Genomic DNA, 21223 nt, shown 5'->3' on the forward strand with positions numbered 1-21223 from the left:
AGAAGAGAATGGCAGGTTAGAATTAATAGCAGTTAATTACTGTAATGTGCAATTAATACATTATGCAGAGCAGGCCCCTAGCAGTGTAGTTAGGTCTTGAAAGCATGACCACAAGAGCAGACCCTTTGCTCATTCAGAGCAGTTCATGGGAGGTGAATGTGCAGCTCATCATGGCTGAGAACAAGGGTGACTATACTGTGGCATGTCAAAATAGCATGGGGTTTTTTTCTTGGATGTTACTGTTTACATATGAAGCTCTTAACATAATGTACAGTACTAAAGATGAAAACATAAGAAAATAATTTAAATTCTGAAAGTACCATACTCAATGAGATAGAAAAACTCCACTGTTTCGATAGCCAGTGTGTTATTCCTGGAAAGCAAAATTTCTGTAAAGAATCTTTTCAGTCCTCACTGGTCTTGTGTTAAAGTCTTTTTTTGACAGGCTAAGTGGACTTGGCTGTATGTTTTTTTGATTGTCATGTTTCCAGGAAAGCTTTCTGGTTAGACAGTTTTCAGTTGGAGTGTGTGATCTTAGACGGTATGCTGTACAGAATGCAATTACTTTATGCGTATCTCAGAACCTTACTAATTAGGTCTTGATGCATTCTTGTGTCCTGAAATTTATTGCATAATTACAATATTGAAAGTTTATAAGTAAGCAAATGTAGTGGCATTTCTTTTCGTTTGGCAAATCTTCTGGAAAATGGACAACTTCTTTATATGGGTGATGTTAGCTTGTGTATTAATGCAAGTTAGATGTGTTGGCAAGCGTTATTTTTCAGTCCTATGTGTTGTGTCTCTAACTTATCCTAAACTACTTTTTAAAAATATCTAAGAGATCATCTATCCCCAAGGCTTGGCATACCCAGACAAATACTCAAAGAATATCTAAGGAAGAGCAGCAGAATTTTGAGAAAGTTTGTAACCTCTTTTCAAGCTGAAGAAAGTGGTTTTTTATTAAAAAAAAAAGTTACCCCATAGAATGCATGTCTGCTAATAGGAAAGCAAAGTGGATTACTGTCCTCAAGCTTCAAAGATAAACCACAGTCCCTCCCCCGCTCCCTTCTATGGTAGTTTGTCATTCAGAAGCAGCTCTCTCAATATCCCTGATGAAGTGCTCCCTGGCCAGCTACAGCTTCCTGCAGTCTTATGTCCCATTGTACTACCGGACAGTTCAATTACCTCAGACTTGAGCTTGATAAGCCTGCAGAGCAGCCTTCCAGCCTGGGCATCTAAAGAAGCAACTGACAGCGTTTATGAACCTTTTTGGTTGCTGTGAAAAGAAAGTCATCTGTGTTAGTATCTTCCTGTTCAGTACCAAAATCCCCAGTTAAATACAAATGTTAGAACTAGGGAGATTCTGTTAATTTACAAAGAAAAGACTTAATGTCCCCCATACTGTCCGAAAAGGAGCTTTCACTGCTGCTTTCACTGCTGCTTTCACTGCTGCTTTCACTGCTGCTTTCACTGCTGCTTTCACTGCTGCTTTCACTGCTGCTTTCACTGCTGCTTTCACTGCTGCTTTCACTGCTGCTTTCACTGCTGCTTTCACTGCTGCTTTCACTGCTGCTTTCACTGCTGCTTTCACTGCTGCTTTCACTGCTGCTTTCACTGCTGCTTTCACTGCTGCTTTCACTGCTGCTTTCACTGCTGCTTTCACTGCTGCTTTCACTGCTGCTTTCACTGCTGCTTTCACTGCTGCTTTCACTGCTGCTTTCCTGTAGAAAAAGAATTAATTTTCTTTTAGATTAAGGTATAATTCCTCCTGCTTGTATTTCTTTAAAAAAAAAAATCAAGTACTTCATTTTGGTTTTGATTTTTTTTTCTTTTCGTGTTAGAAAGCAAAGATAGTTCTGCAAAGGGAACTTAATCTTCAATGTCTGTAATACTGTTAGCTGAAATAGCTAATGGAGAAAATATTGCCCCTGTTGTTGGGCTGGGTATAAACTTGTTACTAGTGCTTACAATTTATTTTTTGCTTTAAAGTTTGAGGGCTCAGTAATAACTTAAGAATGGTAATACATAAATAAGTTTAGGCCTGTAGCAAACAAGTATTTTTAAGGCTGCTGTATTAGTTTAAAAGCATGTGATTTCCAGTTTACAATGTTAACATTTCCCACATTGAATGCGTGTTTAGTTTCTTCAGTACTTACTGCGTTCGCAACAGCAAGAACCATGCTCAGAACGCAAGAAAGCAACAGGAATTGCATTTTGAGAGAGAGTCCTGTGAAGCAGATTGAAAACAAAGAGTTATAATGTCCTGGTTTTGGCAAAAGGAAAAACCTGGGGGGAGTATGGCTCTCCTCCGTGTAGAGAGAAAGGAAAATCAGACAGCAGGAGCTTCTTCCTAGTTGAGTATGGCTTGTGGTGTGACCTTAAGTGACATCTCTGTATCTTACTTGCTCATGTACATGGTCAGGATAAGTCATTATGGAATAAAGCTTGCTATGCTTCTGCTTCCTGCTGCCTTGTCTGTGCTTTGAGATCTTGTCAGCATTTTACTTCTCCTTGTTTTTTGTCTTTGATTTTACCTCTCCCTAACTTTACTCTTTCTTAACAATGCTTATGGAAGCCTTTTGCAATTTTTTGTTTTAAGCAACAGGCATAGCAGCAGAGCATTGGTATTCCTCTGAGTAGTTCTTGTCACATGCTCTTTTTTCAGACTCTCAGAATGGTTGAGGTTGGCAGGGACCTCTGGAGATTTAGTCCATTCCCCAGACACTCTCAAACAAGGTCAGCTAGAGCAAGTTGTCCAGGACTGTCCAGTCAGGTTTTGAGCATCTCCCAGGATGGAGAATACACAACCTCTCTGGGCAACTTACATCAGTGCTTGACCACTCTCACTGTGGAAGAAAGTTTTTCCTTCCCATTCACAGTCATGCAGTCTACAGCCATACTGCAAATGATTTTTGTTATGAAATTTAGTCCAGGTAACATTAAAGCATCTGTATTACCTTTGGATTGCATGTTGAACAGCTGGTCAGTGGATCAGATGAAGTTGGCTGGCTCCAGTGATAGTGTTGTGTGAATGGCTGGTGTCTATATATACAGTTTTGAGTACTATGGCTTACGTCAGAAAACTACAAGACATCATGAATCATACCTTCTTAAGACCTTTTGGATGTTTAGTTTACTTCTCAGCTGATAAAGAAGCCATTTTTTTATGACCCCTACTAATCCTTGGAGGATTGACAGGTTTGGCAATGGAAGTGTGTATGTATTATAAAAGGAATATTTGTTGTGTGTTTTTTCAATATAGATATTTTGACTGTAGGGTTCTGCACTTTAGTGATGCTGGAGGAATACTTGGGTGATAATACCTAGAGTACTGAAGTTGCTAACTGAGAGGGAGTGTTACAAATTCAAAAATTACCTCCTTTTTCCTGAAGAAATGGGAACTTGTGAATTAAAGTCACTGCTACCTTTTGAGACCAGCTGTATACCGGCAGCATACTTGCAGTTTGAGAACTGTGCTTTCTGACATCTGACTACGTGCAGGTTAAGCAAAAAGCTATTGAAAGACAAGTCTCTAAGTTTTCAATTACGGTGCTTGCTTGGTCCTTCTGTTTGGTGATTATTTTAGTAGAAAAGTCTGAACTGGTAAATAAGTTTAAATTAATATATGTATCTGGGGAAAGTCTTGCAGGATGCAATTCAGAAGAAGTTGGCATTGTGTTGGAACTGTTTGAGACCACTGACATCAACAGCTCATCTCCGTGCTCTCTTCTGGGGACATGTCTGAAGGTGTAAAGCATAATACATACTTGTTGGATCACACATGCAGTTTAGTAAGGATGCGAGGTGAACTGTAAATTTGTTACAAAGCATCCTATTTGCCTGTTGTGGAGGCAGGACTGTTGAGCCAGAACCCATGGGTGAGGTGGTGGCCACCTGCATTTCCTTCTTTTTGGAGTCTTCCATGTGGCCATGCAGGAGGACTGAAAATGAAACGTAATGCAAACACATCTAGTATCAGTACAGCACTGATAAGGAGATTGATCTCCTTTGAAAAGGAGATTCAGATGGCCAAGTCAGTGAAAAGAGATAAGCCAGCTTGCCTTTGGCAGCTATATCTTTCTGGTTTGTTAATGTTGGATTAGATCCTTGCTCCTCTTCACGCAGAGGAGGCCCACTTAACTGAGCAATTTCACTAAATTTTGGAGGAAAGGTTTTGTGAGTTAACTGCTGTTTGGTGCCAGTTGGTGGAAACTAGACAGAGGTGGTGTTGCTCATTTGTGCTATTGACAACATTCTGTCTGTTCTTAAGCCTAAACTAACAAAATATATCTAAACTCTTTTCTGTTTTTAAGCCTATTTGTGTTGTCTTGAAAGCTCTACTCACAGTGACTCAAAGCCACATTTAATGGAGGAGGAGCTCATGCTTGCCTTGAGCTGAATGTCCTGCCTCATAGCAGGTGAGACCTAAATGGATGAGAGCAGGCCATTTCTGTTGAATTTATGGTCACAAGGATTAGTGATGTCCCTGCTCAATGCAGGGGGGTTGGACTAGATGACCTTTAAAGGTCCCTTCCAACCCAAACTATTCTATGATTCTATGTAGCTGATGAGGACACTTGCCCTGACATGTACAGTTCTAGGTCCTGAGGACAGACTTGATCTACAGAGCACTTAGCAGTGGTTGTCCTGGATCAGAGGGAAGGATTGTCTGGTCAGGTGTGATGTCTGTAGCAGTGGGTGCTTTGGCTTAGAATATGAGGAGAGAGGAAGTGCAGGTTGATGTTTCTCCTGGAATATTCTGCGTGTTGTCAGTCTTCCATTAGGGTTGGAAGTTATGGCTGCATCCTGGACTTTGATATCTGTTAATGGACCTATCTAAAAACATCTATCCCCATCTGCTTTTCTTCTCACTTAACATTGACCTGCTGTTTTAGCTGAAATAGAGGGAAAGTCAGTAAGTCAGATAATTTTAGTCCCATTCATGTTATAACCAGCTGCACGCAGTAGATAAGGTTGTGCCATGGTTTAAGTGTGAGCAATGGGTGCATTTGTGAGTGTACTCTCTATATGTGCGTATGTATGTGAATATGTGTGTATGTCTGTGTGCCTCAAAGGGTGCCTGAGTCTTGGTAGGAATATGATTCACCATTTTCTCCCTTGTAGAGAGGGAAAATACTTATGACTAAACAGATGTTTAATTTAGGTTCATTAAAACTAAATGGAAACAATCAAGTCTACAGAAGGTCAATAAAATCACTAACTTTGTTACCTACTTCACAAAATGAAGAAATAATAAAGATTAAAATATTTTAAGCTAGAATATTAACAATATAGTTAAAGTACTGATGGGGAAACTAGCTTTCATTTATCATCCTTACTCTTAATGTTCTTATAATTTGTAGATTAAATATTGGTGGTGCTTGCCCCCTCGCGGACTACAAGAGCTCAGGTGAAAATTTTTTTCATACTGTGACTGTAGCATCTACCTATGCATACATTAGCAAATGCTCCTTTTCTGTGTCTTGCAGTGGAAAAGTGTAAGTGGCAGCATCACTCAGAATTTCAAAACAGGTGGGATGCTGATCTGCTTCTTAATACATTAGGTGCTTCATACATCCATGGCTGTAATCATCTTGGAGATGGTCATTGTTTGCCCTGCAGAACTTGGTCTGTTTAAAGGAAGATCTTCCCCATTTGCCCTGATAAATTCAATTTCATTGTATCTTTTTCTAGTACTTGGTTTGAGCAGAGCAATGGTGAGTATTAGCCTCAGTAAAGAATAGGTCAATCCCTTGTGAGTTGTCCTTGTGTGAACTATATTTGTTTTAAGGTGGTTGACTCTTGGCTGTAGAAAGAGCAAATAAGCAATAGGCTGCAGTCAGGCAGAAAAAAATGCTGTCACAATTACTTTTTCCCTGAGACATTTGAAGTCCCAGAGAAAGGGTCTTTTTCAAATGGAATTAGCACATAGAATGCTTTTGTACATGCAGTCCAGGTTGATTTATATATACGGCTGTGTGATGTTGTAGAATGTGAAGTGGGTGACAAGTCAGGCTTATGGGAGAAACTGTCAGTGAAACTGGTTTTGGTGGGAAATAATCTTTTGTGTAAGAAGTTCCTGTGTTGAAAATAATCATAGCTTGATTCATTGTCTCTCAGGGCATCAGGCTGGAGTTGGACTAGGATAGCAGCCCTTGCTGTTTCAAGAGCAAATTATTAAGGGGCAAGTGGACTTCCGCTATATGAGCTACCAAAACAGCATTTCTGAATCCCATTTTCTTTTCATTGGAAAGGTGACATGGTTCAGGTGAAAGGTGTTTTCTGATCTTCCTTTGTAGGAACAGCATTTGGGGCTGCTTGCTTACAGCAGAGCATGCCTGGAGCGTTTTCAGTGAAGTGCTTGGCTTAAAATCACAAAGTTAATGGGATTCAGGAATAGTCTCATTCTGTCGTGTTTTTTATGCCTACATTGTGCCTGTCTTCAGGCAAGCAAAAGTTGGGAGATGAAAGAAAGTTAGCATTTCTTTCTCAGGAAAAATGGTAGCAGTAATTGGTGCTTCTGTGGGAGGAAGGAAGAATGTGCCTGCTAAGGAGAATAAGGAGGTGTTGGAGCTGTGATATCCTCTGCTCCTTGTGATGGTGGACCTGTTGCTAATCAGTCTTTTGACATGCATCCACACTTGCCATGCTTATACAATTAGCTCGTTACACAGTTTGTCAGAAGGAATTCTGCTGTGTGGCATTGGTACTATTACTGTTGCATTTCAAGAGGTGGGGGAAGAAGTATCTGAAAAGCGCTGATTTTTTCACGTATTTTAGGAATTGTGGTTTAAGGACTGGTGTATATGATCTACAGTCTAGTTTCTTCTCCTCCCTTAAATCTAAAATGAAATTTTCATTGAACCATTGCCTTGATACCTTTTCTTTGACGAAGTTCTGGCAAAACCCATATCTCTTGGTAGACTTATTTTATTTGAGGCTTCTATGCAGAATGTTAAACTGACAATACAGTAAATAAAGGAAACAAGTCCTATTTCAAGGTAATTTTCTTCAGTCTATGGTAAAATCCACATCTTAATTCTGCTGAAGAGTTTTGTGAACAGCTCAGTCATCAGGTTAGTACTATTTATTGGTTCAAAGAGATCATGGATACATGCAGGGGAAAACACTGGTTGTTTAGCTAAGAACCACTTGGAGTAGTTAAATTTTTCTGCTGTTAATGAATGTAGAACTTTTCTGCACTTGTGTTATTTGATAAGAATGCAGTGAACCTTATGCCACCTTTGTCTTGAAAACTATGAAGCTGTTAATTACAGAAATAAATGGGATTCACATATTTCACCAGTTTTAGTGCAGCACTGGGATTCTGTTCAGCCAGGCTCAGACCAGGAGATTTTCATTTGTGTCTTCTGCAACAAAGTAGAAAATGTTATTAACGTTTGATGCCAAAGAGACATTTTTATGCTGTATCACTATCAAGAAAGTGGTACACTAAAGTTTCAGAGGGCTCATGTAGGGGAACACTATCCCTAACAAAAACCAAGTATGGTTGCTGATTCATATTCAGGAGCCATTCATTTAGACCTTTCTCGATAGGTGCTTTCTTGTTTCTAGTGTTAGGTCTCCTTGATCTATTTGTGAGTCAAGAATCCCTTCCACTCCCCTCTTCACAAATGACTGACCCTAAACCCCTCTTTGGATGAACAATCATTGGCAGCAGTACATGTGTATTACGAAAACTACTTGCAGCTTACTTCCACACGTGGTTTGTGACTGGTAAATTGTCATCAGAAGAGCTGGAAAAATTTGGGGAAGAGTGAAGGCTCTGCATGTCTGACCTCTGACCAGGAGCAGCATCCACTTAAAATTAGGGAGTTGCTAGTAGGATTTTGAACATGTTCTTCAGTCCGCATGTTTAGCCAAATGCCTTCTGTCACATAAGGGTTCTGGGATTAACCTGTGCTACTGCTACCCTTGCTTAATGACTGGCAGTATTGTTCAGCTGTGACTCAGGGCTAGATCAGAAGGTAGATTGCAAAGGAATGCCTTAGGTTGAATGTAGTCGTGTAAATCTCAAATTGCTATCATGACAGCTTCTGTTCAGCTGCTGCCTAATTCTGGAGACATCAGCACAGTAGTACCTAGCTTTTCACTTTCCTAGAGAAGTCTCGATGTGGATTGAGCTGAACCAAACATATGGCTAGTCCATTTAGGATTCAGAAACTGTCCCTGCCTCTACCTAAGTCTCTTGATGCATGCAGTCTGGTGGGCACCATCTGAGCATGTGTTGTATCTGACAGATTAGGTAAAATAGATGGTTTGGCCTGCAACTACAGTGTGATGACAGCATTTGTGTTGTATATAGTAATCTAGAGGTGAGCACAGTTACTTGATCAGTGAGAGATCTGTTTTCCCTACTTGGCTTGAGATCTTTAAATGCATTTTCAATCAATATGCTTTGACCACTGATTTAAAAGTACAAGTGTGCTTTACCTTTCCTTTGGCCCTGAAGAGTAAAATAGTGTTTCTTGAGAGGCAGACATGCAGAACATACAGGTTCAGACACTACACAGGAATGACTTGATATTTAGTACAAACTACCTTCCAAATTTTTCCTCATGGAAAAGATAACTTTTTCCTATTTTTATGAAACAATTGAGAACCTTGCACCTTTTGCAGTCATCTTGTTACTGTTCCATTTGCCTCCATGCACAGTAGCCATGAGCTTCTGGCTCCAATTTCTTTCCTGTATGTTGTGGTCTGAGAATGTGCCTAGTCTTGATGGGAACATTTTGTCCTGTACATCTGCCTGTTCTTTTAGGTTTACCTTCCTTAATCCCAAAGCAGTGGCACCATTCCTTCAAAGCAATGAGTTTGTCTTGGTCTCCATCGCACTCTTGGAAGAAACGGGTTATGCAGTGTTCCATGGGAACAAGGGAGGCTCTCAAAGGCGCGAGCTCTGAGTGTGTTAATAATCTGAAAGAAAGAGGAGGTATGTAGAGCTGTATTTCATTAATAAATCATCAGGATCATCAAAGATGATCTAAGCTGCTAGAAGATGGCAATGGTGGCTTTGACATGCCCCGGTGGATTCTGTTGTGGTGCTTCTGTAGTGAATCTGTCCCAGGTCATTACAGTGATGTATAATACCTGATAAACTAAAATGTTTTAACTGCTATTTGTTCGCTAACATTTTTTTCTAGAACAAGTATTACTGTGACTTGTTCACAACTCATCAGTTGTGGAGTTTTGCCGTTAATCTTCAGGAGATCAAGCTTGCAAAGGTGCTTAGCTATGTTAACTGAGGGCCTGCAGCCTTGAAACATGGATCTCGCCACCAAGCGTCATGACCAAAAGCCTGAAATTTGAGTCACATTCTCAGAAGCTGGGGGCTTCCTCTGAACTGTGACACTGGTGCTGTCTTACTATATCTGCTCCTTAAACTAAGAGACTTCTGTAGTATTAGTTGAAAACTATGGGTGCCTCACTAGTGAATTATTGCTGACAGGCCTCTGCCCTTTGTACTTAGCCTGTTGCTCTTAGCTTCAGTAATAACAGGATCTCATGAGCCTTGTTTTCTTCCAGGATCAGGGCATTCGTAGCTATTAAGACACTTTAGAGCTTAAGGTGTAATACATGATGATTATGAAAGGCAAGAGGATAGCAGGTTCTGACCCAAGACATGGCTCCAGCAAAACAGTGAGAGAAGTTCTGCGTTAGAGATGAATGCCTCCTTAGAGGGGAATACTGGCTTCTGTCAGCTGAGGGACTGGTCCTGTATGTAGAGAATCCTTCAAGTGGTTTAGAAAAGTAAAACAGCCTGAGTTTAAACAGCAAATTGGAACTGAATCTGCAAAGATTTTTCTTTTTACCTGTCAACAGGGTGCTGATCGAGCTGATGAAATTGCCAGTGCACAGGATACACATAGATGTGATAATTTTTCTCAAAGTCATGCAGGAGCAGCTCAACTGCATGGTTGCCAGCCACGAGGCGCTTGTTGTTCTGGTAGATTTTTTTGACCTGAATACAACAGAAATTGATATTTTTTGTTTAGGGATGAAGATCTGTCCTGAAGAGAACTATCCTGCAAGGAGGTGGTTTGGAGAAATGAAACGATAAAATACTAGCGGGGAAATGGGTTTTAGTGTTTGTGACCATACACAGCATGAAAAGCTTGCCTCAAGTAGTCCAGATGATTTTTGTTGCTGTCGATGTCGACTTTGGTAGTAACTAGAAAGGAAGTGAAATTCCTGTGGCCTAATCATCAGACTTGGCTAAGCAGGGCAGTAGCCTCAGGTTGGTAGAAGATGAAACCAATCACATTTAATGAGCTTCTGTCCTGAGGCAAGCAACTCAGCTTTTGGTATGAAATAAGCCATCTCAGAAATTAGCTAATTCGTACCATTTAGTATGAGATGTTCCGGGTAGGTCAATGTCCCTCTTGGTAACTGTGTAAGTAGTCTTTGATGTTGCTCAAGTATATTTTGTATAAACCTGCTGTGACCTACTGCATGCATCTCCTACTCCAGAGTTAGAGCAGCCCAGGTCTGGTTTAACTTAAACTATTTTCTAACAGTTATGGCTTTTTAGGCAGTTATGGCATCTATATCTTCAAAAACAAACTACTGTCACCAATTCACTTGACATAAATCCTTCTCTAAAAAAAAAAAGGCCTAATGGTAATAAATGCTGACTCCATTTTAAGCCAATGAAGTGTGATGCTGCAGGTCTACTGGATGGTAGAAAGCAGCTCTTTTCTCTTAAAACTGAGCATCAGACTTGTGTAATTTTATAGCCCTATCATCATGGTATAGATGGACAGTGTATGTGGCCGGATTAAAAAGTGCAAATGATGCCCTTAACTGTTGAGTCCATTTTCAGGTACTTCTGTATTGATGGCCAAGTACAAGGTGTGTCTCAAGAACAGAAGAGGAGCTACTTTTGGTCGGTCCAAGGCAGGGATCCCCTGCCCCCATGAGGGTCCCCTAAACTCTCTGTTGTAATTCTGTCTCGAATCCTGCTGTGTGACTGCCTGGTTGCTCAGTCTCATGAGGTTTGAGCGGTTTTCTTCATGGTGATTCCAAGTCCTTCCTTCCTTCCTTTGAATATCTGTGCATTGTCACCAGACTTTGTCCCTGTCCTGGTTTCGGCAGGGATAGAGTTAATTTCCTTCCTAGTAGCTGGTACAGTGCTGTGTTTTGGATTTAGGGTGAGAACAATGTTGATAACACACCAATGTCTTAGTTGCTAGGTAGTGTTTACACTAGTCAAGGACTTTTCAGCTTGGTGCACAAGAAGCTGGGAGGGGGCACAGCCAGGACAGCTGACCCAAACTGGCCAAAGGGATATTCCATACCATGGGACGTCATGCTCAGTATATAAAGCTGGGGGAAGAAGGAGGAAGGGGGGGACGTTTGGAGTGATGGCGTTTGTCTTCCCAAGTAACCGTTATGCGTGATGGAGCCCTGCTTTCCTGGAGATGGCTGAACACCTGCCTGCCGATGGGAAGTAGTGAATGAATTCCTTGTTTTGCTTTGCTTGCGTGCACGGCTTTTGCTTTACCTATTACATTGTCTTCATCTCAACCCATGAGTTTTTCTCACTTTTACCCTTCCGATTCTCTCCCCCATCCCACTGGGGGGGAGTGAGCGAGCGGCTGCATGGTGCTTAGTTGCCGACTGAGATTAAACCACGACAGTCCCCTACCTTCCTCTTCCAGGTCACTTAACGAAAGCTGAATGGCACAAGTCCTTTCAACTTGTGGGACTCCACAGGTGAGTTCTTGGCTGGCTGTTCCCTCTTATTCTGTCTTTTAATTAGTTATCCATATCCAGACCTTCCGTCTTATGCTATGGCTGCTTAGTTTTCTCAAGTCCTTTGGAAAATGGCATTGACTGCATGAACTGGGTCATCCTTATCTACGTATTAGTTGATCTTTCCAAGAGATTTGTCACAAAGCAGTTCCTTCAAAGCTCTTTTGTGTCTTCTCAAGCAAACGATGTTTATCTAGGTGTGTACTAATTCTGACTTTTCTGCCTCTTGCCTGTAGACACTGACTTCAAAGTAATATACTTGGCTTACATTTGCTTGGACAAAAGGAATACTCATAGCAGAAATGTCTCAGCTTAAATGAGTGCGAGGGGACATGTAAGTGTATTTTGCAACTTGTGAATCTAACTGAGTCTAAATTGCCTTAACCAAAAAGGGAATGCTCATAGGAAATGGGAGAACTTGTAAGATGTGAATCACTTTTTTTTCACATGGTTAGTCTGGCTCTAACAATGTGACTGTATGGTCTTACTTGAAAAGAATTGCTGACCTTACTCCTTTGCTTTTCAGTTAGAAATCCAGAAGTATCCAGATCACGTTCGTAATATTGCATAAGGATGTTTTTGAGCCAGTCTCGCATCCGGAGGGGGAACTGATCCACTTCATAATCAGTACAGTGGGGAATGTCTGTGCCAAACAGGAAAGCTTTTGTTAACAAGTTATCTGTTAAGTCCCCATTCGAGCATTTCTGAGCCAAGTTAGATTTGATTCTCACTAGCAAACTTCCAGTTAGGCTTAAAATTGATGGAACTGTTAATATATAAAATTAGGAGTGCAACTAATGGGTTCAATTATAAATCTACCATTCTTTGGTGCACGTTTAACCAGTTGTGCAAGACACAACCTTTATCTGTGCAGCTTCTGAGCACAGTTGTGCAGTGAAACTGTTACCACTCAGTTGCATGAAAACAGAGTTCTCGGCAGCAAAGGAATATTCTGGCTAAGAGTGCACTTTCCTCCCAGGGTATGCAGCAATTGAAGGGCTTGGAAATCAGTTCTGGCTTTTAGATCCTGACTTCTGCATTTGGCATCAAAGTAGTTTTTTATGGTGGTTTTTTTTTGGACTTGACATTTTCATTTATTAACTGGCTGTAAATACTGGTTTTCTGGTCAAGGTGTTAAAAAAATCTTCAGATGCTATAGCAATGGGAGCATGTAAGACAGTGCAGGGGGAAGACAGGGTTGACAACAAATTGGTGTAAGCACAGGAGGGATGTCTTTAGGATTCAGATGCTTAATACCTTTAATTATAGAAAAAGTGACTTTTTAGACATGCTTAGGGTTTGAAGGTCTTAATTAGCAGATAATTGATGCAGAAGGGGGAGAGCACAGCATGAAAGCAGATAACTTAAGGCTAGCTGGTGGTTAAGGCTACTGGCTCTTTATACCTAGGTGAATTCTTCATAGAAAAACAAGCCTTACATTTGCAGGAGCCCATATAGTCTAGGTGCAGCTGGCGTCCCATTTTTGTCCCTTCAAGTTGACATTTGGTGCCAAAGAGTTGACATGTGCCATCATAAGTCTTATTATCTGTACCACAAACCTAGAGGAGGAGTGAAAAACAAAACCACCCCCGCCACTGTGTTGAGAAAAATTCTGGTCACTCATATAGGCATTACAATAATAAAAGTATTGTTAACATATGGTGTAGCAGTTGTGAATACCCACAGGGAATACACGTGATCAGAAGTACTGAAAATTGTAGTTGTTATATGCCTACATAAGGATTAGTTGTTTGTACTTACACACCCAGTTTAGAGACACTTGAATTTATTTTTGTGTGGCAGTAGTATAGTTTCTGAGATGGTACAGGATTATCACACTAGATATGTACTAGTATTCAGTCTATGCTCCAAAACATCAAATGGATCAATAGAACTTTTAGTGATGGGGAAAAGTTATGATCCCTGAGAGACTAAGTGAAGCAAATCACTTTAGGTACTACATAGCTACATGTGTTCATACTATTCTCAAGCTATAGTCACTGAGTTTAGGTACTTTATACTTACTTTTACAATTACTGGAATCACCCAAACCCACTTGCATGCTTTTTAGGGTAGAATTACTCTAAATAATAGCAGGGGAATGTGTTCTCTTGTAAACATTTTAGTTGGCTTTCCCCCATGCTGTGCACTGAATGAAATACTTACATGCTCATAGTCTTTGGTGGAAGGGCAAGCAGCAGGATCTTGGCAGATACAGCTGGGTTTCCCTTGTTTGTCCACACGGCAGACTTTACCTCTTTTGCAGTGGAAGTTCCTACATGGGTCTAGCAGTCATAGCAAGGAGGGACTGTTAGAGGGGATAGGACGAAGCTAGGTGTTTCTGTCAGGTACTACTGACAGTCAAAGTAAAATACAGCCCAATATTCACCAAGAAGTCAAGTGCTTTTTGTAAGTTTGTTAAAATGCAGCTGGATCTTGTATTGAATAAAGCAAGCCAAACTTTAAATGAGGATTTTTGAGAGACTTCTAACAGTCAAGTTTGACTTGGATAGGGAAATAAATTTCTCAGAAAAAGCTATTTCTTCTATAAGGACTGACATTCACTTCCAGCTTCCTTTGGTGAAACATACCCCATCTGTCCTTGCTGAATCCAGCACTGGCACTTGTCCCACTCCTAGTTGAATACAAGCTACTGTTCTGAAACTGAATGGTTTCAATGCAAGGTAATTCCCATTCCTGTATAACTGACACAAAAATTTGTGCACTGTCTACAAATGTTTTTCACAAACAAATGAGTAAATCCAAGGGAAGGGATTCTCTGGGAACATAATTGTGATGCAGGATTATGCACAAGTGCAGTTCAGTCATGTGAAATCGTGTGCTGCCAAAGGCAGAAAAGAACTGCAGGCCAGCAGATTCCCCAGCTGCAGAGAGTTAGCAGTTACATGATAGCTTTGCTTGTGGCTTACCCAGGAGAGCCTTCTCACTCCTGTTGCTTGCACTTTCCATCTCACCATAGGAACTGCCTATAGTCTTAACCTGTACAGTCACAGAGACATAAGTGGAAGTTGTGGTAAATCTTGGCAAGAAAAAAATACTTGGACAAAATTTTGTCAGGTATAAATATAGAGCTGACTGAGGCACAGTGTGCTCTGCTTGCAGCAGAAAGAAGTTGCTATGCAAAATGCATGAGAAGTGCATAAAGCCTCTGGTAGTATTAAGGTGCTCTGTTATTCAGAAAAAAAAAAAAGTAGGAGGTGGAGAGAGAGAAACAGGGGCTCAGTAAGGCCTGAGCACCTGGAGGTTCTGCAGTACTTGACATACAGCAGTCTAGTGCCTTGAGGTTGGCAGAATTGGTGCTTTAAGTCTTAGTTTGCACTGGGGCCCTCCAGGTCAGCAAGCATGAACTGCCTCTCAATAGTGCCTCAGAGCAGCAGCGCCGTGAGCTGCCAGGCCAGACACATGGAGCAGAAGAAGGGAAAGATGTCTTCAGTTCTGACCCTTCTTTGGTGCTGTGGGGAGGTGCCTGCCCTCTTTCTAGTGGATGCCTCCTATAATTTTTTTTAATATTACAGATCCTTATTTAACAGCCATAGGAACACTCCTTTCTTTTGAAGAACACCCCTGATAGTCCACTGGTTATCCAGTGGCTGACTGCGGTACGGGAGATCTGGGTGCAACATCCTCCTTTGTCTGAAGGCACAAAGCCCACATCCTTCATCTTGTGTGAAAGTGCCCTAGCCACTAGGATGGTAATTATTCCAGGGATTGCCTTTCCAAGCTGTTCACTTTTGTATGGTAGTGTTTAAAATCTTCAGGAGAAAGGAGTGAACAGGCTTTCCTAGTTGGCTTGAGACTGGGTTCCAGGTTTTGTATCTGTATATCCATATTTATTTGTATGTTTCATTACACAGCCCATTGGGGCTGGAGCTCTTACATGAGTTGTGCTCACTTCCTTTCTGGTACCATTCATCTAAATGTTATATGTGAAGTGACACAGCATGAACCAGATGAATAGTGAATAAAAGGGGAGATGAGACTTCTGCATATTAATAAATCATTAAACCTGTTTTTCTCCAAAATGTCCTTTCAATTATCAGGAACTTAAATTTGGGACTGGTGTCCCCCCCCCCTTTTCTATTATTCCAACTTTATTTTAAAGAGAATTTACCTTATCTTCACTTTCCATTGAATTCATGCTCTGAACAGAGCTACTCGTTTCCAGTTGTTGCTTGCTGTCAGAATTAGGTGGCTCATGATTGTAATAATCTTGTTCAGAGTGAATAAGGTCTTTAATCTTGACATCTTGGTAATCCTCAGTCGCTCTGGGACCTGCAGTGTCATCTTTGGTTGTTCCTTCCCCTTCGTGCTCAGTACTGGTGCTGTCCTGGTCATTACTCTGGATTCTCTCCTCTTCCTCGTAGGCTGATTCTTTCCAGGTATTGCTGAGATCTTCCTTGCCATCAACACTGTCATGACCATCATCAACACTACTGTCCTCCATATCTTGTCTTTTCACCACTGTGTCATGGTCACTCTGATAGTTTACTTGAATATTGTCTTTCCTCTCTTGGCTTTGCCATTTGTCATCCTGATCTTCATTATGGGTTTTCTGAGAGGGGGGGATTTCTTCTTTATAGGGCTTCTTCTGGCTGTTTTCCCTCTCTTCTTCCTCTAGGTCAAATTTCTCACCATGTCTCTTGGTTAACCGGATTGGTTGACTGGAATCTCTCAGGATTTCATCAGGTTGCGTACTGTTTTCATTTTGCTGTTTTTTGTATTGGTTACCTTGATTTGTCTGGTGGCCATTGTGCTTCATATATCTGTAATCAGTTTCTTCACCCCATTCCTCATCCTCTTCTTCCACACCTTCTTCTTCACCACTTTCACTGTTTTTTTCAGATAGGCCAACTGTATTTTTATTATATTTCCACATGTTATGCTCATGATCAAGACTGAGAGCATCCACTGGATTTTCTGCATTGCCCAGAACATGTCGATTGGCCGTATTGCTGTGTTTCTCATGCCTCCTGAACTGGTAATGCTCAGAGCTGGACTGTTCTCTGCCGCTGCTTCCAGAGTCACTGTCCTGATTATCAGAAGCCAAACCTGGTTTATTGTGCAGCGCGAGGAAATTGATGCTTTTTAGGCTATTCTTCACTTGATGCTCGCTACCAGTTCTTCCTTGTTTTCTAGTGGTCTGGGGCTCATCCTGGTGTTCAGCGTCTGGTACCGATACCTCTGGTTTTAAGTTTTTGTGACTGGGCAGCAAATCACCCTTGTCTACATAACCTGCGTTCTCTTTCTTTGGGGCTTCAGGATTAATATATTCAGTCTTAAAAAAAAATAAACAAGTAGATTAATAAATCTTAGAATTTATTTGAAGTCAATGTTATTTTTGCCTTGTATTGCAAAGCATGACACTGACTTTATTTGTTTTCTTTGTAAATGCTCCTCTTAAGCTAGCCCAGAGCATGAAATTCACAGCTGATGTAATTTCCATTTCTCAGCAAATTTTTTTCTGTCCCTTCTTTTATTGCTGGAGTTTCTGAAGAAGTCTGTGCAACTCTGTTTAAGATCTTACAGGAGATAGATACATATGGGTGTCTTGTGAAATCTCAAAATGCTTAATTAGTAATTTAGTGTCATAACTTCATGTACTTGTAGGCTGCAGTAATTATCACTTACCTCAGAGAAGTGGGATGTGATACTCATCTTCCTACACAGATAAATGGGTCGCCTGGGAAAAGAGGGCCGGGGGCGAGAAAGCACCTTTCACAAGCTGTTGTGGTAGTAATTCCTGAGGAGCACACTGCATCTTAACTATTTCATAATCAATGAAATTGATTCATCTACTTTGAGTCTGATACATCTGATACATCATTGCTTCCTAGCTGAATTCATCAGGAACTATTGTATTTGGTGGCAACTACTGTATCATAAGCTCACTAGCAGGAGTCGTAGGTGTTTGAGTGGCTTTTTTTTTTTGCATGCTGTCAAGCCAATAGCAAAACTAGTAACTTCAGTAGAAAAGGTTCAAATGCTTGAGGAGAAAGCAGGTACTAAAATGACTGTTAGCTCTTGCTGCAGCAATTGCCTTTCTGCTGCTGTTAGCATCACAGCAGCTGCTGGGTGAGTACAGGCACTTCCAATAGCAGCAACATCTGATGTATTTCTGAATGCCTATGGATGTTCAGTGTTGCTTATTGCTTACTACAATATAGCACCTGATGCTGATTTTCCTTAAAGCTTTTGGGTGGCTTACTTATGAAGTTGAGACCTTCTCAGTGCCTGAGTTGTTGGAATAGCATTTCCCTTAGTGTGGGCAGAGTCATGACTGCTTGGAAACAAACACTCCACTAACAAATACTTATACAAATTTTAAAAAAAAAGGTAGGATTAGAAATATTTGGCTTTTGGCAGATCAGCTATATCCTATTTCGTAATGTCAAGGTGGTATCTGAATGTTTTACAAGTTTATCTTTTGCTTAGTGTACTTGCTGATGCAGGAAAAGTACTAGGCAACATATTCACTATGTCATTTCCAACTCAACTTTTTCAGGGGAAGATTGTATGTTTGCTCAAATCCAACAGAAATTCAGTGAAGAGCCTTTCCAGATTAAATGCGCATTTCTTGAAGACCTTATAAAAAGTGATCTATGTGTTACCAAGCATCTCAAGCTGATATTAAAACATTTGAAAATTAAGTTTCAAGAACAGAGGTTTTTCATATGTGTTTGGGCACTGCTGTGCACAACATATAATATGTCTTTAAGTTTAAGCAAAAAGCAGTCTTCTGTTCTTCAGGCTTCCAGTTCTATAGAGTTAGAAAATATAAGGCCAAACAGTCATTAAGATTGTCTATTATGGGTGCCTGTATTTGAAGCAGTAGTTTGAGAAAGATGTGGCTCATGTCTTGACAGGAAGCCTTGTTATGTGCCGTCACCTCAATGCAGAAATGTGCCCGAATGTGGCTTTCAGCTGCTGCTTTTTGTTATACCTTTGTCCCCAGAATAAGAAACTTTTAGAACTCGGTTGCTTGTGAAGATACTTGGGTCTCTTAATATGATGGCAAATTTCAGTCAATATAGCTTTAATTAGCTACTGTTAGGGGACAACTGGCCTTTGATAGATGCTGCATATTCACTTGGAACTGATGATTCGCTGGGTATTGCAATGTTTTGTTTCGATGCAAGTGTCTTCTGTATGAGTTGTTTTCTGGGAGACAGCTGTAGGCTGTTGTGCCTACATAATGATGTTAGCATGTTATGTTATGCTAACATAATGATGTTAGCATAAAAAAGGTTAGCATAAGAGTTGGGATTTTGCATTTCTTACTACAGAGCATGCTCTGAATTTACTTGTTCCAAAACATTCATTGGCTTGGAGCTACATTCAATGTGTCTGAACCACAAATGCTCACCAGAATGGTGCAACAAAAAGGAATTTTAATTTGGGTCAACCATGAATGCAAAATTGTGAGCTTTGTCATTAGCATACATATATGGCATAGGGCTGCTGAAGTCACCTGTCTCATTACCATCAGGGCTGTGTATTTGGCTTGTCAGCCACAGTGTACTTTTCCAAGATGAGCTGTATCTGATGCTCTGTATTGTGAATAATGAAACATGGTGGCTAAAATTCTTACATGTTTGAGACTCCATATGATTGCTTGGTGTGGTAAATTGAAGATTGCATCCTCCTTGTTTACTGGAGCAGCAATAATCACAAGTTTGACTGTCAGTGGAGCTTATTGTTTGAACGAATATGGGTGTAATATGTGGGGATTCATTTAAGGTAATTTTTTCAAATAAGTGAAAATTCTGCTGTGAGCTTTAGATTTTGTCCTGTTCTGTTTCTAGCTATGTAATATGTGAGGCATGAGATGCTTGGTACTAATTCTTGGGGTGGGGGGGGGGCTACATTTTTTTAACCTAAATCAATTTGCCAACCACTACATATGTGCTAATGTATTTTATATATTTGGGATGAATAATATAGGTTGCCTCTTAATGCTTAAAGAACAAGAAGAGTACCTTTTCTGGAGTTTTATGTCCATCGGTTCCGAGTTTGTAGTTTAAGGGATGGGTCTAGAATAGACAAATATATTCAATATCAGCACGTAAATAAAAATCTTGTATAGGTCAATGGGATAACATAGAGTATTCACAGAATGGGAAATTAAGTGCCCAGTAATAATAGCATGATGAGAACTTACTGGAATAGCAAAAGCTGATCCTACAAGACAAATGAAGAGAGCTACAGCCTTCATGCTTTTCAGATCTCGTAGAGGACAATAGTTAATGGTACAGTGGTAGAGTTTAGAGGTTTCTTTTCTGCAAGCAACATGAAGAGAAATAAAGTCAGGATTTGGGTATAATGGTCTAGAAATGACTGATGGAAGCAATGTAGTGGCTGCTGTAACTTGCTTAGTCTGAAGACCCACAAAATTTCCACGCAGTGTCCAGTTGTATGTAAATTCAGGTGTTAGACCAGCTTATCTAGAGGACACTTTGGTCTTAGTTCTTTTACAGGACTTAAGCTGTACACTGTGTTCACAAACTCTAGTGGTGTTACTGAAAGGCAGAGTTATGAATGTACATAGGTTCAGCCCTGTAAATCTTTATCCGCTCTTCTGAGATACTACTTTGTGAAAAATGTCCCTTTTTATTTAGTTCTGAGACAATGCCTGTTTGTGGCATCTCTACAGCCAAGGTGTCTCCTGGCTGCTCTCCTTTGTGGCTGTAGTAGGAAGAATTAAGTGGTGAAGTTCTGCTCAGCAGGCCTCAAAGCCCAAAAATACTGTCTGGGCTGCTTTGGACAGACGGGTGCAGTCCTGCCTTGGAAGCAACAAACCCAACTCTGCTGTGCAGTAGTGTGCGAGATGGATGGCTGGAAGAACACACAATGCATTAGGAATTTCTTCAGTCGATGCTAATATCCTCATGTGAGTGAAAGGCAACTCATTTTTACCTTGGATGTCACCAGCAAATTTTCTCACTTTTGCAGTGCACGTGAACTGGAAGTTTCTATGGCTGTAGCTGTATCACTGGGAGAAGCAAAAATAAACAAGTCATTGTTTCTGTTTCCCCTTTTTTTTTACTGTGTTTCTTTCTTATTCTTTTTAATTTCCTCCTGTTCTTTTTTCTGTATTCATACAGAATCAGTAGGACTTTCATTCTGCTTCTGTTTCTGCTCTCATTCTACTGGCTGTTCTTCCTTGGAAATTGTCTTCTCGGACTTCACACCCCCTTGCCCTTTAAAATATTTTCACTTTCCACCTAACATATGTCCTTTTTCATTGCTTCCCCCTTTCCTAATGAAACACTTATCGCCATGTCCTTAGTTGAAGAACAGTGTGTCTTTTGCTGGTTGAGCTCCCTGGCATATGAAGAAAGTGGCAGTGATTTCAGCCAGTTAAATCAATTGTATTCAATCACATGAGGCTCAATGTATGGTTTTAAAATGTTGTTCACCCAGATGTTTT

The 21223-nt window shown here is 40.5% G+C and overlaps 1 protein-coding gene across 1 annotated transcript; it reads right to left on the minus strand.

Annotated features, from left to right (window-relative positions):
- Positions 1–7223: 7223 nt before the first annotated feature.
- On the minus strand, positions 7224–20023 carry SPARCL1 (SPARC like 1). Its single transcript, XM_076337652.1, has 10 exons — positions 19955–20023; positions 19773–19826; positions 15908–17071; positions 14706–14775; positions 13942–14060; positions 13214–13334; positions 12282–12418; positions 9834–9982; positions 8789–8937; positions 7224–7370 (listed from the first exon to the last, which is right to left on the minus strand). Exons 1-10 carry the CDS (start codon positions 20006–20008, stop codon positions 7342–7344), a joined length of 2046 nt encoding a protein of 681 aa, XP_076193767.1. The 5' UTR covers positions 20009–20023; the 3' UTR covers positions 7224–7341.
- Between the last annotated feature and the right edge of the window lie 1200 nt (positions 20024–21223).

This window comes from Aptenodytes patagonicus, chromosome 4 (genome assembly GCF_965638725.1).
Source record: "Aptenodytes patagonicus chromosome 4, bAptPat1.pri.cur, whole genome shotgun sequence".
Taxonomy (NCBI): Eukaryota; Metazoa; Chordata; class Aves; order Sphenisciformes; family Spheniscidae; genus Aptenodytes; species Aptenodytes patagonicus.